The 21,294-nt window shown below is 34.5% G+C and overlaps 1 protein-coding gene across 4 annotated transcripts in view; it reads right to left on the bottom strand.

The window, feature by feature from the left end:
- Positions 1-362: 362 nt before the first annotated feature.
- Positions 363-21,294, bottom strand: part of VPS13C (vacuolar protein sorting 13 homolog C) — a 194,350-nt gene continuing 173,418 nt past the window's right edge. For 2 of the 4 annotated variants that reach the window (XM_027067401.2, XM_027067403.2), the window contains 9 exons: positions 20,490-20,565; positions 19,754-19,917; positions 18,257-18,302; positions 16,496-16,619; positions 15,854-15,968; positions 10,884-10,972; positions 4,337-4,460; positions 2,867-2,947; positions 363-2,551 (listed from right to left, as the gene is read on the bottom strand). In XM_027067401.2, coding sequence (XP_026923202.2) covers positions 2,450-2,551; positions 2,867-2,947; positions 4,337-4,460; positions 10,884-10,972; positions 15,854-15,968; positions 16,496-16,619; positions 18,257-18,302; positions 19,754-19,917; positions 20,490-20,565 — 921 coding nt within the window. In that variant the 3' untranslated portion in view covers positions 363-2,449. Of the gene's footprint in view, positions 2,552-2,866; positions 2,948-4,336; positions 4,461-10,883; positions 10,973-13,730; positions 15,110-15,853; positions 15,969-16,495; positions 16,620-18,256; positions 18,303-19,753; positions 19,918-20,489; positions 20,566-21,294 lie in introns of those variants that run through there. The other 2 variants (XR_008299136.1, XR_008299137.1) reach the window with 1 other exon arrangement.

The following is a 21,294-nucleotide window of genomic DNA, read 5'->3' as shown; positions in this document are numbered from 1 at the left end:
GGAATGGACCTGCCCTAGTACCCTTGCCTTGCACCGTCAGTAACTAATAGAAACCACAGAAGGCACAGCCCCAGTGCAAAAGCAGCCCAGGATTGCAAAGTGGAGGAGCTGGGCCCTCGTCAAATACATTCTCTGTATTCTCCGCCCCCACCCCCAACTGAAGACCTGTGCCAGAGATCTCCAGGGTGGTAAAGGGGCTCAGTACCTTTCAGCAAAGCCCTTCCCTAACTAGCATTTTTTAAGTGCTCCCTAACTATTAATTTAACTTCTCCCTATGACAGGACTGGAAGAGGAAAAGGGAAAGATAAAGTAGAAGTAAATGTTATTTGAACATTTAACACAAACCCACAAAGTTTTCACCCTTGTAAACAAGGCACCAAACGTTTTATTTCTTTCAGTTCCTACACAAGTAAATGACTCTGAAAGCATTTTTAAAAATACAAAAGACATCACACTTTACCAATGAATTATTTCAGTCTCAGGGGATTAAATCAAATTAAAATGTTACATATATTTGACAGTTTATTTCTATGCCAACTGAGATGGTGAATTTATAATATTTCTATGAATTCTTTTAGTTCAATGTTTTTTGTACATGCCATCAGTACAATATGATTTACTTAAATATTTAGGACACTGTCAATAGCTGTGATTCATATGAGACATATAATCAGATATCTCAAATTCCTGATTAAGTCTGCTTTAAAGACACAGAATACGAGCACATTTGCTGTGAAATTCTGTTTATAATGCTCCATTTAATAAATTGCAATTAACCACTGATGCAGAAATTCTGTTTAAGGCTGGAAGTTTTATGCATGACACTTTCCTTCACAGAAAAAAAAAAAAGATGTTGAAAAGGCAAAGACCACCATTCTATATCGGAGATCAAATATTTAGGGCATTAGTTATTATATCCTCTTTCTAGAGTCTACAGTAAACAATAACTAAAAAGATTTAAGGCTGGTCTTTAAAAACATAAAGATAGTAGAAACTTTACCACACATCAACAAAAACAGAGCAAACCAAGTAGATCCACATCTTCATTCCACCATGAATTTAGTGATTTGAAATAAATGCCATGTAAAAACCAGAAGCAAATGTAACGATTCATTCAAGGAAATTAAATACTTCTAAGCATTAAAAAAATTTTTTTAAATGTTTATTTATTTGTGTGTATGTGTCAGAGAGAGAGAGAGAGGGAGAGAGAGAGAGGGAAAGTGCAAGCAGGGGAGGGGCAGAGAGAGAGGGAGACACAGAATCTAAAGCAGGTTCCAGGCTCCAGCTTTCAGCACAGAGCCTGATGCGCGGCTTGAACGCATGAGCTGCAAGATCATCACCAGAGCCGAAGTCAGATGTTTCTAAGCATTTTTAAAAAAGCTTTTGTAGGCAGTATATCTCTGGTCAGTGTAAGTGAGGTGTGGAAACGACAAAAATATTACTGTGCCGAACAGATTCTCACAGGCTTGCTCCCTCAAAGGACACACTGACCAGTTATTTTCCACAGTGTTCTTATATATGACTTATTTTACTTATATACACAATTAACTTTTTCATTCTTTCTGTAAGTATTTAAAATACATTTCAAGGTATGCATTAAGTATTAATTTATGATGCCCTTAAAAATCTTTCAATTTATTAAAAAAACAATCTCTAAGAATACAGAAATATTGAGCTTTTCATATTTCTGAGTCTTGAAAAACTTAAAGTACAATATTTTCATGCATCAGCAAGTTATAATTGTGCCATTTAAGTTCCTCTTGAAAGAGCATGGAAATAATTTCAAAAGTTTCATGAATGCTACGTTACAGAGACCGGACCACAGATATTTTAAGATTTGATTTTCCATATGCATTTATACTGTAATGCAAGGAAGAAAAGTAAGCACCAAAGGAAAACGTGTTTTATTAGGAGAAAAATAACATGAAAATAAAATAGGAAACATGTCATTTCTTCCTTCAGTGGCTTTTCTTCAATTACCTGGTTGCCCCAAAATATTATCTCAGTTCAATTATTGAATAAATTACCCCTAAATAAAATACCCAGTATCTGTCCAAAGGTTTGTCCAAAACCTCCTAAAGAACAATAGTCATTCAAAGCTCTTTTCTTATTCTTCAACAAGAACTTTAATTAAAAACAAGCCCAATGCCCTTTGTTTCACAATTTAAACATTAATGGAAATTTCATTCTGGGTTTAAAGTGATATTTCTTTGAGGGTCTGACTCATTTGAGTGGCAGTGCAGAAAAGTGAATTGCTGACAACACAGAGTTACAAAATTAGAGTCAAAAGTAAAGGGAAAAAAATGGAAAATCCAACACTATCCTGGAAAATAATTCTAAAACTACAGTATAGCTTGAAAAATTCTCTTTAGCAAGATAAAAAAGAGTGATTTATAGACAAGACTGATGGTTGGTTTTTCTCCCAGTAGCAGCCCCCTGGGATCTGTGACTAAAATGGTGTCTGGGGCCTGAGAAGTTTCAGTGATGATTGCTTCATTAATTTTTGCTGGTGTCTCATTGACTGTGCATCACCAATGGCATTACATACTCTCTGTAAAATAAAATATTTGTTATGAATGGTAAAGACAAGTACGGGCTCATGTGAAGGAGAAAGGTCTAAAAGCAAGAACTGAAGCTCTCCACACAGGTCCGACAGCAGAGGATAAGAATACGCAATCCAAACAGGCAATGCAAAATAAGACGCTTCTGCTCCATTAAGCCTGCAATATATTATTTTAAGCTTACATATCCATCCAGAGTTATAACTGGAAGATCTTTTGAGAGAAATAATGGGTATTATTATAACAGATTAAAAAAATCTTTCAGCTAAAAAATTAAGGGTCATTCTTTAAAATAAATTGTTTACCTCTGCTGTGGCGTTATCCTGCAGATAAATGTGCCGGCAGCCATGACTGGCACTGTCTTTTTTGTGGAACAGACTCTGCTCCTGTTTCAAAAGAAACAATGACAGAAGAAAAATTATTCTGGGGAAGAAAAAAAAATCCTAACTTTTAATTGCATGCTTAAATGTAAACTCTATTTTATAACAAATAGACTAATGAAATATACCTATTCAGGTATGGTAAGTACTAAATCATTTTGGTACAAGGCTAGTGGTTCCATATGTGTGAGCTGTTAGAACTTATGAAATCGGATGACTACACAACTATCTGTACAAAATAATGACTTTCTACAGGCTACGATAAATAGCCTACAGAAACAGCACTTGATAACTCACCACATCTGACAAATCAAAAAATCCTTCCTTCATTTCCTTGGCTGATAGATAAAATTCTTACATAATGTAAAACACACTGAGTCAATTTTCACCACGGATGTGAAAGAAGAGTGATAACCCAGGAGCCTGTAATATATATGCAGAGTGACACAGTCTTTCCTAGTCTGAAAATTATGTTTCATATACCAAGAGGCTCTTTCGATTTTGACACTCTACAATGAGGTGAGGCTGAAAAACAAAATGGTACTGTTTTGCAATTTCTTTTATTTGTGAGCTTCTGTGAAAAGAAAACATAAATTAAAGGATAAAAGTACCTACATCTCTAACTACTAAATTTTATGATAAATAGTTTTCAGATGGTTTTAATAATAGAGATAACATCATTACTGCTTAGAAGAAAATACATACTCTAGTAGTTACCATTCTTAGAATGATAATTTGTGGTGTTTTTTTAAGGGGTGAAAATAAATTTACAATATATCATATATAATAAAAATTACACATTTCAAAGTGAGTCTGAGAACTAAGCAAAAGGGGAGGGCATCAATTCTGCTAATTACTTGCTATGTAATTAAAAAGTTCTTTCTTGGAAAATGAGGGGACAGAAGGACATGAAAGTATTATATACTTAAATTGTATTAGTATTTTGTAAGTGCCAACTATGATAAAACATGAGTGTTTCAGATAAAATATTTATAATAATCTAATTTATAAAAACCTAAAAAAGGGAATCTTTCCAGAAGCATCTAAGATTGCAGCAAAATAGTTATTCATATGACATTAGAAAAAATATTCTATTTACGAATGCTTTATTCTGCCAAAAAGGAAGTATCAACATCCTAATTCTTTCATTGAACAGAATTGATATTTCACTCAACACAATCAAGGACTGTCAAAAAAGTACAGTACACAAATAAGTGATTATAACACATCTTTCCTTATACTTCACCATATTATTATAATAGTATCATCATCATCATCCTCACCATGATCCTTCAAACACTCTGTGTTGTTAACTGTAAAAGAGAGCCAGAAAGCACTGGTTTCCACTCACTTAACAAATTCTTGGCTCTGAACATGCAACTCATTTATTCTTACCTTGACTGAAATTTTAAGCAGGTTTCCATGGACACTTGGAGGAGACACAAAATCTTCAAATGGACACTGCCAGTCTATGGACATATGGCCTAGGATTTCAACTTCCTTTATACACAACACTCGCCTGTTTTGCAAAAGGAAACAAAACATGGCAAGTGGTGATAAAGACAATTAGTCTAATATTTTGCTCTGCTGGATGGCAGACATGGAACTAGCTCAGTAAACAATATAACCTGGCACTTAAAAAAAAAAAGGTACGCTTCCTATTAAAAAAAAGTCTAGGTAGGTAGCTGTCAAATAAAGAGCAAATACGGCCCCTACCAACCAACATAGCAGACATTCAAAAATTCCCCTTCTGCCAATCTTGCAAAATTCAGAAAAGTGTAATTTTTTAAAAACTGACCGAAATACTAAAATCATCTTTAAAACACATAAGGAACAGGCTGTACTCTCATCCAGGAAGCAATAAAGGCAGAAGCTCCTGAAAAGGCTTCACTTGGAAAATTATTAATTGCTCTTTACTGTCAATCATCTATGCCTTCCAGTCAAGAAAGAATGTGCAGGAAATGTCAGAAACCTCAAATGTCAGCAAAGTTTCACTTTAGGCCTATTAATAAATATCAGGTTTGAACACTTTAACACTAATGTACTGTACCACAGAGTGAGTATCCCATTTTACTCAATAGCAAAAAAAAAAAAAAAAAAAAAAAAATTTAAAAAAAGAAAAAGAAAAAAAGAAAAATCATAGAGTCCTTAAAGGCCATCTACATTGATTTCCCAGTGTGTGATTCAGATTAATTACTGATATAACCATACTTGATTCTAAAGTTTCCATTACAGAGAGCATGATTAGGAAAGTAGAGGAACAGTTAATTCTACAAATATTCAGGGTGCTGGAAAAACAAGAAAGATACGGTTTCTGCCTGAGAGGTACTTATAGGTTAGAAGACAAATAAACACGTAAATATATATCTCAGCACAGTTGGATGAGTGCAATAGCAGTGTGGAAAATTCTTCTGGAGCACAAGAGAGAGGGACTGATTATGTGGGTAAAGTATGTGGCGTAAAAGATGATTTTTATTTTATTTTTTTTATGTTTATTCATTTTTGAAAGACAGAAAGAGACAGAGCGCAAGCAGGGGTGGGGCGGAGAGAGAGGCGGGGCACAGAATCTGAAGCAGGCTCCAGGCTCGGAGCTGTCAGCACAGAGCCCGACGCGGGGCTGGAACTCATGAACCATGAGATCATGACCTGAGCCGAAGTCGGACGTTCAACTGACTGAGCCACCCAGGCGCCCCTAAAAGCTGATTTTTGAAAGAAAGGAGTTCTCTACGTGGGAAAGGAAAATGATAGTCTAGACAAATGGAATAGATCACTGACATAAACAGCAGTACAAGAAAGGGAAGGTTTATTTGAGGAATGTTGAGGTCTGTAGCTGGATGGATATACACAGAGGTGAGAAAATTAGTGGCAGATCTTAAAGAATTTTTTGTGTTAAAAAATTTATTTTTCCATTTAAATAAATTTTAACTTTAACCTACAGGCAAGGGGAACTTTCATGATAAAGTTTCCTATTTTAGAGTCATGGATCTAGTGGCCAAGGGAGGAGAGGTGGGGTAGACAAAGGAAAAAGTTACTACAATACTCCCACCAGGAAACAGAATGTCAGTGAAGGCAGCAGCTGTGAGAAGCGAAGAGAGCAAGCTAGATTCCAGATGCTTAGAAGGTAAAGATGAATGAACTAGGTAACCAATGGAGGGTAGGAATAAAAATAAACCCCCAGCACTGTATTTTTCAGCAGAGGAACTGTGATCTGGGTCTGAGTTGGGACTGTGTTGTGCTTTGTAGGAAGTTCAGCATCCGAAGTCCCAGCCTTGGTAGGGCCCTCCGATCATTGTGACATCCTTCCACACCCCTTCATATTCCAAACAGTCTCTAGAAAGTGGATTACACTTCCCGCCACCTCCTGCCCCAGAAGAGAACCACAAGAGCTAAGTGTTACAGATAACTATTACAAATCACTGTGTCAAATGCAAATTCATCATTCCCACTGTCTTTAAACTCCTTCCTCTCTTGACCAGGCCAAAAACATTACTGTCCTCCTGCCAGTCTAAATCTCCTTCATTCTCTTCCTCTCGCTCCACATTTACCATTCTCTTCCTCTTGCTCCAACCCCCTCGGTACCTAAGCCCCAAACCAGAAGGTCATCTTTTATTCCCTTCTCTTCTATATTTAATCAGTCACCAAGCTCTGGTCTCTCAAGGCTGCTCCTTCTATCAGTCTTGATTCTTTTAGTTTAGACCTCACCACCTCCTATCAGGGTAACTGCCACGGTCTCTATGGTACACAGAATTCTAACATGGTCCCCATGATTCTGCGTATAGTATATGTGGGTTTATCGACTGGTATAAACCCTCGCAACTATTAATATGATGGCTTTCACCCCCAAGATTAGGTTTTATTATACGGCACAGGTGATTTTAAGAAAAAGTTTGATCTGCGTGGGTGTGACCTGACCACAAGGTCCCTTTAAATCTGGGTCAGAGACTGAGAATCCAGAGCGCAGTTGCTGGGCTGAAGATGCAGAAAGCCACATGGCCAAAATGAGGGTAGGCTCTAGATGGTGATAGCAGGTGCCTAGCTGACAGAGATCTAGGAAACTGGGGTATTAGTCCTACAAGTACAGGGAAGTGAATCCTGCCAACAACATTAAATGAGCTTAGCAGTGGATCCTTTCCACTTCCTTCCTTCAGGAAGGAAGCCTTATGCCTTGATTTCAGCCTGTGAGACCCTGAGCAGAGAGCCCAGACATGCCATCGCTGACTCCAGACCCAGGGAAATTGTGAGATAGTAAATTTGTGTTGTTTTAAGGTGCTAATTCTACGGTAATTTTCTGTGCAACAATAGAAAACTAACCAGTCTCTAACTGGTCTCCCTGTCTCCATTCTGATCCTTCTCCAATTCAGCATTCAAACTGCTGCCAGAGATTCTTCTAAACTGCAAACTTCATCATATTAGTCCTTGTGTACAAGTCTCAATGGGAATTTAAAAAAGACATGTGTGTACAATGTGCATATACCTTTATGTGAAAAGCTGGGCCAATGAGCAATAAAATGTCTATACTTTTTAAAAAATTAATACTCTTCCATCACATTAATGATAAAATCTATACCCTTCAGATGTCATGCGCAGACACCTATGGCTTATTTCATCTCCCAGTGATTCCCTACAAACATCCTACAATCCAGCCATTTCACATGATCTTATTATTCCAAGTGCCATATTTTCATCTTTTATGCTTCTGATTGCCTGCTCTTTACCTATATGAAAAATCCATACTCCACAAGACACAGCTCAAGTACCTTCTCCCTAACACCTTCCCCATAACACCTCGGTTCTCACCTTACTGGACTGAGAGGTTGTTCTGTCTTCAGAGTCTCTGTTTATCACTTTATCTTAGCCTCTAGCACACTGTGAGATCACTGACGTTTAGGTCCCTCTTTTAGAGGAGGAACGGACAGAGATACAACTTTTATCTGTGTCCCTATTTCTGTTAGACACTGCTAGTGTAATGGTCTGAATGTTTACATCCTCACCCAAATCATACATGGAATCCTAACTCCACTGTGATGGCATTTAGAGTTGGAGCCTTTGGGAGGTGATTAGGTCATGAGGGCGGAGCCCTCAGCATTGGTATCAGTGCCATTATAAAAGAGGCCTGAGAAAACACCCTCACCCCTTTTGCCATGGGAGGACATAGCAAGAAGACAGCCATCTATGAACCAGGAAGTGAGCCCTCACCACACACAGAATCTGCTGGCACCTTGATCTTGGACTTCCCAGCCCCCAGAATGGAGTGAAATAAATGTTTGTAGTTTAAGTCACCTATCTATGGTATTTTTGTTATAGCAGCCAACACAGACTAACACAGATGGTTAAAAAAAAAAAAAATGTCTGTTTGGAGAACAATTTCCTAATGAAGATTACTAAAATAAAATACTAAGCTGGAATGAGGATTAATTAGTGGAGATATAGCCTAATAAATTTGGATCATGAGAACTCATATTTTTTCCTAAAAACTGATAAGAAAAAAAATGAGACCAAATTTTGGATGAATTTCAATATGAAAAAATTAAAAGCCCTTTATATTGGAAAACTCAAAAAATAATCATGAAAATATTAATAATACATTGGGTAAAAAGGGATAATATTAACTTACAAAATGCTATTTCAATTCAGTAAGAAAAAAAACAAAAAATGAGAAAGGATATGAAAAAGCAATTCATAGAATAGAAAATATACATAGATGAATATATTAAAATGTTCATAATCATTAGCAATCAAACAAGTGCTAATTAAAACAAAGAATTATTTTCTGCCCATTAAGTTAGCAAAACCCAAAAAGTTTAAATGAGAACACTAGTCTTAGGAAAACACACAAAATAAAGTGCATTCTCTTGTACTGTTAGTTGTATGTAAAAAAAAAAATCAATTACAACTGTTCTGACAAAACAACTTGGCAATAGACAGGGCCTCAAAAACCTTCACAATTTTTAAATCAGCAATCCCATTGATTATAACTTATCCTAAGAAAATAATTATAGACTTAGCTGCAAGAAGACTCAGCTGCAAAGATGTGCTTATAATAATACAGTAGTCGGAAGGAAAAAACTGATTATCAAATAGTAAGGTAGCATTTGAAAAACTTATAGTATAGCCATAAATACAATATTGTATAGTCATTAAAAATCATGTTGTCAAAGAATATCTAATGGTTTGGGAAGATGATCATAATACACTGTTAGGTGAACAACCTAAGTTAGTTACATATACATAATATATTTTTTGTACATAGTTTTTACAAAATATGTATAATGTAAAAATGAGATATACCAGCTGGCTGGTGGGATTGCTGGTAAAGGCTATTTTTAGGGGCTATCATAATTTATGATTCAAACCAGGACATTTTTAAGAATGAAAGGGATAGCTACTAAAAATTTCACTGGGACAAAAGTACAGACCAGTTCTGTTCTAGACAAACCATAATTACGGTTACTTTATTTCCATCCTTTAAATTATTGTCTTTATCAGGGGTGGGCAAACTATGCTGTGAGCCAAATCAAAGTGAAACTAAGTACCTGGGAAATAGTATAGCCCTTAAAGCCTAAATATTTGCTATCTGTCCCTTAAAGAAACTCTGTTGATTCCTGATCTGTATCAAATACAATGAATAAGCATAACTCTAGCAATAAAAGAGTTATTTTTTAAAACACCAATTTTAGACAAAATGCCATTTTTAAGTAAGCATTAAAGGTAAAACAAATCAGCATAATGATAATTACTTCAATCAAAGAAATTCCTGCTAGAGTCTTCTAAAGCTACAAGGAGACTTAAGTCACTGTACTGGTCAGGAATATTTTACTAACTGCCTCCCAAAAAGCTCTGTAAGCGACCAGATTTAAAATTACTATGATTTTTCATTTTACTTGAAGAAAAACCAAGTATATAATGTGCACAGTAATAGTCCCAAAAAATGCCTAAATCAAACAAGTTTTAAAGTATTAAGTATTACCAGAAACAACCCCTCAAAAAACCCCTGATTTCCATTACCTAGTATTGAATTACATAAAAGATATACAATTTTAAAATGAATTAACACACTGCCATTGAAGCTAAGTACAATATATGATACAAACAAACATTGTTTTTGGCCTAATAAAATGGATACACTATAAAATTGTGGGCATAAAAAATAAGTGATTACTTGTCCAATCAGTAAAAAATGCTTTTTAGATTGTTCTGTGAATATTTTTACTTTATGGACAAACCATACAACTAGTTGACTCACTGAAAAAGCTCATGGTTTAAGTCAAAATCCTGTCATGTTAGTCTTACTTTCTCTCCTTCCCATTCAAATATATTTCAGTGTAATAAAGAATCTAATTCAGATTTCTGTCTACTGTAACTACCCTAGCTTGGTCCTATGAAATACACAACTTAAGAAAGTTTTGAAGATTATTAATATATACTAGCCATTTTGGAGTAAGTGATGTAGGATAAATCTCAGGAAAATAAACGTACTGTAGTCCAAGTTCTTACATTTGGAAAAATTATCTACCACTCCCAAAATACTTAGAAAAAATTGGAAAAAAACACACAGAAGTAATACCATCCTTTAAAAAGGTGTTCTCATCATCTAAAATAAAACCTACTAAGAAAAAATGATTCATGAATTCAGCTTCCATAGCTGGATTTACAATTCACATGTAACATATGACTACTATACATATGGAGTCCATTCTAGACTCCGTCTCTCAGTAGTAGTGTAACTGGGATACATGCTGACCCTCAGTTTCAACATCTCCAAAATGAGAGGGTTGGAATAGACAACCTCAAAGGACCCATCTAGAGTGTATCTTTGTGATTCACTGACAATGAACATCTTGTAATTTAAGTATAGTTCTCCAAACCCTCTGCCACGATAGTTTTCAAAATTCTTATCATCTATATAGTTTGCATTTGAAAAAATATCACTTGAACTTAATACCTATTTGTAACCATAAGGATTGTCTTCTTGCTTCCAGAAATAGCACAGTGGCATCGATAAGTCTCTCCTTCTAACCTTTTAACATGATTCTGAAAAGAAAACAAGACTCAAGATTTGCGTAGTACATGCATCCAAATAGTATTTCCAATACTGTGTATTAGTTTATTATAGTAACAGTGCTAGTTAGGAAAAAGAATTATTAGAAACAAAAACACAATATTGGCACATGAAACTAGAAAAATATTTATAGCACATTTATAAATTAACTTCCACTGTGCCTTAAACGACAAATCTGTATTAAATACTTACTAAGTGATCTTCTGATAAAATATACCTCATTCTGTGATAACTCAGCAGTTTAAAAATATCTACCAGAAATAATCACACATTTTCATTAACGGAATATAATATATGCAAATATAAAAGTGTGACATTAACATTACAGGGGTTCTTAACCTTGGGTCCAAGGAAGGACCTGGAAGGTCTATGAACCCTCTAAAATAGACTATAAAGTTTTGAAAATGTGGTTTTGCAACTTTTTTCAAAGGATGGTTCATATTTTTCATCAGATTTTTTCAAGTGGTCTGTGACCCTTCTCAAAGGTGAAGAATCACTGATTTACAGAGAGATAAATATACCACAATAATAAAATTCCAAGAGAACTGATATTTAATGTTTTTGAATTATGTGGTCTTATAGATTAAATGTGCATGAAAAGCCAATGTATACACCAAATTATATTCTTGATAAAAAAGAAAATATTATGTCAATATTAACACAAACATGAAGTTTCTAAGATTTCAAATAGCTGGCACAATTTATTGCTAAAGACAATTAACAAGCATAAATAATTCAAGTATAAATAGCACATTAAAATACATTTATTTTCATTTCAACTATCTCCAAACTATTGTGATTTGAATTGGCACACATTAAAAACAGTTATTTTTTATAGCTAATGCTAATGAAATATCATTGACATTATCTATAATGCACGATTAAAGATCAGATGATATAATGTATATGAAACTACAGAACATAAACATACCTAATAAACAAGACCATAACATTTATAACCAAGAATACAACATCAATATTATTAAAGGATAACCTAATAATAATCACAAGCAGAGAAAGCACATTTGTTATTATTTCAATGCTTAAATACACATTTTTAGAAAATCCTTGGTTCAGTTATTCCTTGACAGTTATGAAAAGCCATGAACAAAGATGAATCCCCAAAGAAACAGGATCTCATCTTCAGAATGAGTCTCAGAGACAAGTGGAATTTAAGTCACTTGTTTCACATCCTGCCTGTGAGAATTAGCCAAAATCTTTCAATATTTATACCTTAAATTCTATAATAAAGAAAAATGGGAAATGAATATAATGATTCAATACACTTATTTTCAGCTTTGAAATTTAAATGTTAAAATATTTAGATTTGAGATGTAATGTAAAAGAAATACTACCCACTTCCCATTTCATATGCACTTTCATTAGTTTATCAGGGTATTGTGCTTTGAACCACTGAAAGCCTTTAAAGGGCAATGTATCACCACACTACACTACCAGAAACTATTTTAAGCACTACTAAAATCCACTACACTCTGAGATTCAGATTAAGATATTCAGTCACTGATGGCAGCAGGAGAATAGATTTACAATATTTAGCAAAAGCATTCAAGATTTTCAAGTAAATTCTAAGGAAATAATATATGAAAAAACAATATTTATAAGGATGTTTATCACAGAATTATTAGTGTTAGTAAAATAACAGAAGCATCTTTAATGCGAACAACTTGGAATGATCAAATACACACTAGAAGGTTACCTCAATAGAAGGTAATGCAAGAATTAAGAGTGAAGCATTTCTATGAACATGGAAAAATGTAATTAAAATAAAAAAGCAACAGACATCATTTTAAATATCATACAGTCACAAGTATGTGAACCAAGTGAATATTAAATAAAAACTGGCCATATATATATATGTGTGTGTGTGCATATATATATGTGTATATATATGTATATATACACATACATATACATATATATACACATATATATATATACACATATATATATATGTATATATATATATATATATGCATGTGTGAACAGTATCTTAGGAGAATAAGGGTGAAGCAGAAAAGTATATCCTATGAAAACACAGTGTATGATTTAGTAATTTTGAAAGCTTAGTGAAAAATACAGAGCAATACTCAAGAGAAAAAGAAAATGGGGTAAATGAAAAGATTCCCAAATAAATTATTTAGAATGCATCCATATTATAGTAAGAGGGCTAGGAGGGAATAATTTTACACTCCAGTGTTCTTTAATATTTACCCCGATAACAAGTTTTGTTATACTTGGTCCCTGAAGACTGAAGTTTTCATTTCTTTTGTATATCCAGCACAGTCTAGATAATCAATAAATACTTCATACCTAAGTGATTACAGCAAGATAGGCAAGGGATCAAACAGCCTAAATTTAACTATCCATGCCTACCCCTGTCACCTATGGAAAAATTTAGCAAGTCCTCTCATTAATGTACAATCATTTTATTTTTTCCAGTAACTACAATAATATATTAAACTTTAAAATGTTGTCTGATATAATAACAAAAACTAATAAATCAGAGATATATTTAGCTAAAATAATAAAAATTATTGAATTTTGTGCTTCTAGACATGCAGTTGAAAAAAGGGAAATCACAAGGTTACTAATGTAAAGAACTAAACAAAAGGTAAACAATAAGAAAAAAATGTAAACAAGTTACACAATTTCCCAAAAGACTCATAAAATTGCAATATATCCAAGAAAATTAAAAATCGTTACTTTTACCTAAGAAGGAAGGGTAATTATTAGTGATGATTTAAGACAGCATCTTGATTAGTTATTGTGCTTGGTTCTCAGACATTGTACATGCGGTGACATTTTTGCCAACCCTCAATTATCTAGGCACAAGAAGAGTCTGTCAGCTACAGTTTTAGGCTGATCTTTGGGTGTCATTTTTTCTCCTTTAAAGTGCTTGTATTAAATAAGCATTCAATTACTTCTTTTGGTAACGACAATTTAAAAAATATATAATCCAACTGAACAGTTGTACGTTAGCAGTTTCACTCTCTTCAAATGTATGACGCATTAAATGTAAGTTTATACTTTGGTTTCAATTTTGGGGAGAAGGATGAAAGCTGCTAGATAAGATGCTGTTAGGTCAAATCAAACATTTCTATCATTCATCATAAGAAATCAAACTGCAATTTACTTTGAAAATTAACTATGAGGGTACTAATTTCAAAATGATAGTTTATAATTATTTTGTTCTAAGATAACAAATCCTCTTTAAAAACTTAAAAGCTTAAAAAGGATTGGTTTTTAAAACTAAAGATAGCTATAAATTCAAGGGACACATAAATAATTTGCCTAATTACACGTTCAACTTTTATTTATGTTAAGTAAAACTAATAACTGTGAAATAAGCATAATCAACAAGGAGATTCAAGTTTTGAAAAGTAAAAATGCCAAGGGCTGATATTTATGTAACATCATTATAAAATGATTGCTATTTGTCCAGCAAGAGTACTGAGAGGTTAAAAAAAAGAAAAAAAGAGATTAAGGGCACATGTTCTCAAAATTCATGTCTCAATGCTTCTTTGAGGTCTAAGGACAGACCAACAGCAACTTGTATTTCAGTTATTAAAACATAAGCCCCAGTTAACAGCCCCATAAATTGAGTAAATTGGGGTGCTGTGTGAAACATAGTTAGGTCATTCCATCATCAGGACTCACAGATAGAAAGAACACATAACAGATTGGACATAAGAATTGTTCTTATTTTTCTGATTTACCTGAAAGTACATGAATACCATAAGAAAAGATAAAACTTTCAAAATGATAGTAAAATTGTCTGCCTCTGAACTCAATATAAGTTTTTCACCAACTAAAAAAAGAAGGGAGTTAATTTCCTACATCCTTTGATATTTCATATTAATCTCTTATTCCTGTACAGTATTACCAGGGATACCACCATTCTAATTTGTAGTTGAGCCAGTACAATAAGTTGAGAGAGAGGTGAGAGTTGTAAAGAAAACTTAATTAAAATGAACAATCCATCTAAATAAATCAAAGACAGTCAATTAATACCACAGTTTGTTTTGATTTTTAAGGATGAAATCAAGTAGTAGCATAGGAAACATTTACTCCTGTATTTCCAGTTCTTGCTGTGTAGGCAGAAAAAGAAAGAAAATAAAGTTAGAAGCATGCAGGAAGATAAAATGTATCAACATACAATAAAAACCAAAGGCTAAGAACAATGGAGAGTCATTTTACTTTGAAGTCAAAGTAGGAAAATATTAATAAATTTTTTTTTGCGGGGTGGGGGAATCCAGTCAAGGGAGAAAAGCAATTTACATATGTATATATTATTTAAAAGCAGTAAAGTTAAAACTAAAATAAAAACCAAAAAAAATCCACCTTAAAACATTTTTAAGGTTTAAAAAGATAATTATACATAATCTTTTTTCTTCTTTCCTCCAGCTTCTGTTTACCTGAATAAATCTAGATTTACAGAGTAGTCCAAATAAATTAATTTGGCTGGGAGAAAAGGAAGCAGTGGGATTCCTATAATTAGCTATAAAGCAGGAGACCAAAGTTAACAGTGTTAACTAAATGAGCTACCACACAAACAGTAATAAAGCCTAAGACTTCTTTTAACGCTTTGCTTTCTGCACAAAAAAGCTTTGTTCCTGTGCAGAAAAAAAAATGACGTTATTCCCATTTAAAACATTATGCTAAAACAAAAAAAATAAATAAACAATAAAATTCTACTCTACAAACCATGTTCCCTGTATAATCCTTACAAGAAGTTCATGAATCGGGAACTTTAAGAAACACCCATGGAATCCTCGTCCTAGAGATCTTTAATATTAAATTTTACCCGTGACCATGAAGAACAGAATTTATACCTCAAATAAATCGTAGCCCTCGGATTCCTGTCTTTCATATGGGCGAATGATGCCATCCTCGTGGATGAAACGAGGGGGTCGGAGCCTGGACACTTCCTCAGTTGACTCTGCTGCCCTGTAAAGGCAGCAGAATAAGCACAAAAAATATGTGAGAATCTTTCAAAATAATACAAATATATATGTATATTAAATACTGCACCACATTCCATATTGTACCAATATTTGATAAAAACAGAGTGATTTTAACTAACCGGTCCATTATTATGCGACAAGTATTATAAACAAGTCTGTCCGACTCCAATTCCCCCCCCCCCCCCCCCCGCCAACTTTTCTTAAAGGAAAGAAAATATCAAAATAACAAAGGCAGGGACTAACTTGTCCACTCTTTGTATCCTCGACATCTAGAACAGGGCCTGGCATATAGTAGATACTAATAAACATTTGTTGAACACAAGAGAAACTGAACCATAAAACTGTCTCCTCTTACTCCTTTCTGGCGGCACTCCACCTTGTGAATCTGTAAGCGCTTTCAGTCAGAATTTAATACTCTTAAGAGCAGGCAAAGTATTTAACTTATTTATGTATTCCTAGCTACCGTAAGTCCATAGACACATGCCTTGTACATGGTATGTACTTAATTACCTCTGAATCCCTTGGAAGGTGCTGCTGGCCATATCTATGATTCCACCTGTTGGACGAGCCACAGCACCCACAAGTCCTTTTCCAATTCCTTTAAAGAATCCAGCAGCTCCTTCCTTTTTGGCACCTTCATAAAACCAAGGACAATGAATGTATAAAGATATTTTAAAATAAGCAAGTTTGAACTCAAAAAATCCTGAGCCAAATACTGAACTGTTTTACCTAGGAACCTTCTACATTTTGGCTTTCTAAAGAAGGTGAATTTAATCATAAAATGTAAAAAAAAAAGTGGTTTTCAAAGTGTGTTAAAAATACCAATTATTAGGCCCCACCCCACACCTACTGAGTCAGAAAGTGAGGCCAGTGATCAGTGTTTTAACACGCTGTCTGGGTCATCCTGAGTGGTGCTCAAGTTTTACAACCACTGCTTCTTAGACCCAAGAATCTAAGGTTTAAGAAATGACCAGAAATTTTTCTTTTTTGATTCTACCCTCAAGAGATTTTTCAAGCAGTGTTACTTTTTTTTTTCAAATAAAAGAACATTACTGAATTATAATTCACTTACCATATAATTCACATACCCATTGCAGTATACAAATTAAATGCTTTTGGGTATAGGAGAGTTGTGCAACCATTGCCACAATCAATTTTAGAAAATTTGTATCATCTCGAACATAAACCCCATGACTATTAGCAATCATTCGCCATTTCCCCCAACCTGCCCTCAACTGATCCTGTGCAATTTAACTCCTTCCTCCCTGCCCCCCAGACTTAGGCAATCACTAATCTACTTTCCATCTCTATGGATTTGCCTATTCTGGACATTTCCTACAAATGCAATCAAACAATATGTGGTCTTTTGTGACTGGTTTTTTTTTTTTTTCATTTAGCAACATGTTTTCAGGGTTCATTCATCTTCTACTTGTAATAGCACTTGATTTCCTTTCACAGCTGGATACCATCCCATTGTAGAGATATACCACATTTTCTTTAATTATGCAATTGCTGACAGACATTTAGGTTGCTACCACCTTCTGGCTATTATGTTCTATGAACACTTATACATAAGTTTTTGAGTGAACACATGTTTTCAATTCCCTTAGATATATACCTAGAAGTGGAGTTGCTGTCACACACATTAACGCTGTGTTTAAATCCAGGTGTCCCAGCACCATTTGTTGAAATGGGTATTCTTTATGGAATTACCTTGGCACCCTTGTTGAAGATCAACTGGCCACAAATGTAAGGATTTACTTCTAGAATCTCAAGTCTATTCCACTGATCTATGTCCGTCCATATGCCAGTACATTGTCTTAGTTACTGTACTTTTATGGTTTTTAAGTTGGATAGTGTAAGTTCTCCAACTATGATCTTTTTCAAGACTGTTGTGGCTATATTGGGTCACCTGAATTCACATACACGTTTTACAATCAGCTTGTCAATTTCTGCAAAGAAGCCAACTGGGACTGCAATTAATAAAGTACCTTTTTAATAGGATAAAAAAAGATCTATTGCTATTGAGGATCTAAAGGAACCCAGTTGAACTATGGTCCTGCTGAAAATAACATTCAAAGTCTGAATCATAATCTATTACTTAATCTCTCTACTTTCTGAAGAAAGTACATTCATTTAAAACCAATTTAAAACTATGAGCATAAAATCAGAAATTCTCTCAATTAAATAACTAGTAGCAATAACATCTGTTATGCTTATTATGTATCAATTCTTCAGACTTTGTACAGGAAGGAGACATTCTCAACCTACCTTCCACAGGTTTTGTTATTATCCCAGTCACTCCACCAACAACTCCCTGAAAGAGATATCAATCATAAAGTCAAACCTGAATGGAAGGTGCTTAAGCCAACCACTAGAGGTCTCCACCTACACACTAGATATAACTTTTTTTCAAAAAAAATGAGGACTTATTTGATAATGTGAACATGTGGCTAAGTGAGCACTACAATTTTTTAAATATTACATAACAGAAAATTTTATTTTTTTTTTTAATTTTTTTTTCAACGTTTATTTATTTTTGGGACAGAGAGACAGAGCATGAACGGGGGAGGGGCAGAGAGAGAGGTAGACACAGAATCGGAAATAGGCTCCAGGCTCCGAGCCATCAGCCCAGAGCCTGACGCGGGGCTTGAACTCACGGACCGCGAGATCGTGACCTGGCTGAAGTCGGACGCTTAACCGACTGCGCCACCCAGGCGCCCCCAGAAAATTTTAAATAAAAGCACCTTGTACAAGTAAAATTCTATAACAGGAAGAATTAGAAAAGCAGGCAAAAAGATCCTACATCTGGCTCTGGAACCAATTTAGCTCTATAACCACGGGCAATTGATTCAATCTCTTTAAGCCTCAGTTTCCATATCAGTAAAATGAATGAGTTGAGCCAAATAATCCCTAAGATCTAATTACCAATTTTAATGAAATAACTTTTTAATTTAGTGGAAGTGTGGAAAACTGAAAACGAAAGGACCTCTGAAGGACAGCAGATAGCCTAAGAAGTAAAGTACTTTCTCTTACACAGCACACAACACTATAAATCACTGGTACAAACATGTTACAATTACAAGTTAAAAACAGTAATACGTTTATACATTCTTAATACTTGTCAAGTAATGGTAGTAAATAAAACTACCTGTATGTTACACAAATGCAAAGAAAGGGAACTGAAGTATACCCACTGTTTAAAAAATCAGATACTTCTGGGAAGAGAGGAGGGTGATCAAACAGAACTTTACAGAGTTACCTATATTTCCATTATTTATTAAATAATGTTACCTGTATAATTAAGCAATATTCGTAATTACCTGTATAATTTTTAAAGTACTGAAAAACAGTGAAAAGCAGTCCCTGGTTTACAAAAACTTAACTTATATACTTTCCTGCCACAAAAATGATCAACTGATGATGACCTAAACAACTCCCCCTCCCTCTCGTTACCATCGTTGACCATATTTCTCTCTGCTTTACTTCCTCCTCTTCCAGAAGAGAGCTAATCTGCCATCATCCTAGAGTTTTGACTTCAGCCCAAGTGCCAAACGAAGTCTGGGATTTGGGGGAAAGATGTGATGGTGGTATCAGCAAAGGACAGTGCACAAGGAAACAGAAAAACCCATAGTTTTTCACTACTGCTGTTGTGACAGACTTTTACTCACAAGGAATATGCCAAGTTTCAAACAACCAGCTTCGAGTACCTATTCTAAAGTGTATACAGAAGTTCAGGACTTCTTGGAGACTCAGTATGAGACTTACACGCAGGAAGCCCTTTCCTCCTCTGGCCAGGCTGTCTCCAAAATCTTTAGGCTGTCGACCCATCTCTTCTCTTCTTTTCTGCTGATATTCCTTGTCCATTGTAATTGCTGCCAAACCTTTCCCAACAGAACCAGTGATGCGAGATACAACTCCTGCTGCACCACCTATCAAAAGACCCGGAGAAGTAAGTCACATTGCTTCTTTAAACAGCAGCTACCACCAAAATCAAGAGCACACTGTATACACTGTACGTTAGCCAACCTGACAACAAATTATATTAAAATAAATAAATAAATAAACAAACAAACAGCATTACCACAATACACAGCACACCTCTGCTTTAAACAGGTGCATCAAATTCTGTCTCAAATACAAACACACAGAAATGTATTTTTTATCATTTCCTGCTCATTAAGAAAAGGAATCAAACTATTTAAAGTATACTGATTCTCCAGAATTTTTCTGTAAACCTAAAACTGTTCTAAAAGATACATTATTGTTTCTCTTCAAAAAAGTACACTGAATCAACACTACAAAGACATATAAACAAACCCAGGAAGTCTACGGTTAAACTGTTTTCCATTCAAGAATAAGGGAACACATCTTTTAAACAGAATTATTAGAAAACTGTTCCCTCTTTTATTAAATATAATCATTTGTTTTTATAGACAATGAATATTAGAATAACTATTATAAAAAATACATATATTTACATACACAACTATGTGATACATACCTACAGTGTGTCCAAAGAGACTTCTGACTCCAATCACTAATCCCTCAGCAAATTCTTCAGGGCCTTGAACAGCACCCTGGCCAAAAAATAAATAAATGAACAGTTTGCTATTTAAAATTTAAATAAGCTCAAGACTTGTGATCTAGTATTTCAGGGTTTCCATGAAGATACAGAATCTGTAAAGACCCATAAACACTGTGATGTCACAGTTCTCCCCCTCTAACGCAAATACTGACAGCACACCTACTGGGTACGAAGACACCTTCAGCCCACATGGTTTCAGTCAACTCTTCTGAGATAACAAAAACCAAACAAATAAATCATTTGCTTCAATCACAAACTGAAGTTACCATCTGCATTGGTAGCAAGACTAAGAGCCCACAGTTTTGATTCTTTTGTTTTCCCATGTATTCTCTCTGCTTTGTCCTGCTAAAACTCTTACTACTTTGGGCTCCTGGGTCCCTTAAATGGAGTTGAATAGGTTAGAGGAAAGCTTGAATACAAAACAAAGTGGGCTTTTCATAGCTCATGAGTCTTTCCATAGTGGCGAAACAGCCCTGAAATGGTGTGAACCTACCTAGCATTCTTCCTTGCAACTACATGAAATCTTGGAAGCTGTGGGCACGTTTTAATGCCTAGACATCGGAAGCACTGAATTAATTCTGAAACAACCTTTTAATGTCATCTCAAGTAATTTGAAGTAAAAATATGACATTAACGTATTTTTGTTATTTGAATATGATTCAGTTCCCAGATACAATTAAAATACAAATTATCTGTCATAAAGAACAGAGTATCATTTTCG

This window comes from Acinonyx jubatus, chromosome B3 (genome assembly GCF_027475565.1).
Source record: "Acinonyx jubatus isolate Ajub_Pintada_27869175 chromosome B3, VMU_Ajub_asm_v1.0, whole genome shotgun sequence".
Lineage (NCBI taxonomy): Eukaryota > Metazoa > Chordata > Mammalia > Carnivora > Felidae > Acinonyx > Acinonyx jubatus.
The sequence above is the reverse complement of the archived record's forward strand: the minus strand, read 5'-3'. Positions and strand labels throughout refer to the sequence as shown.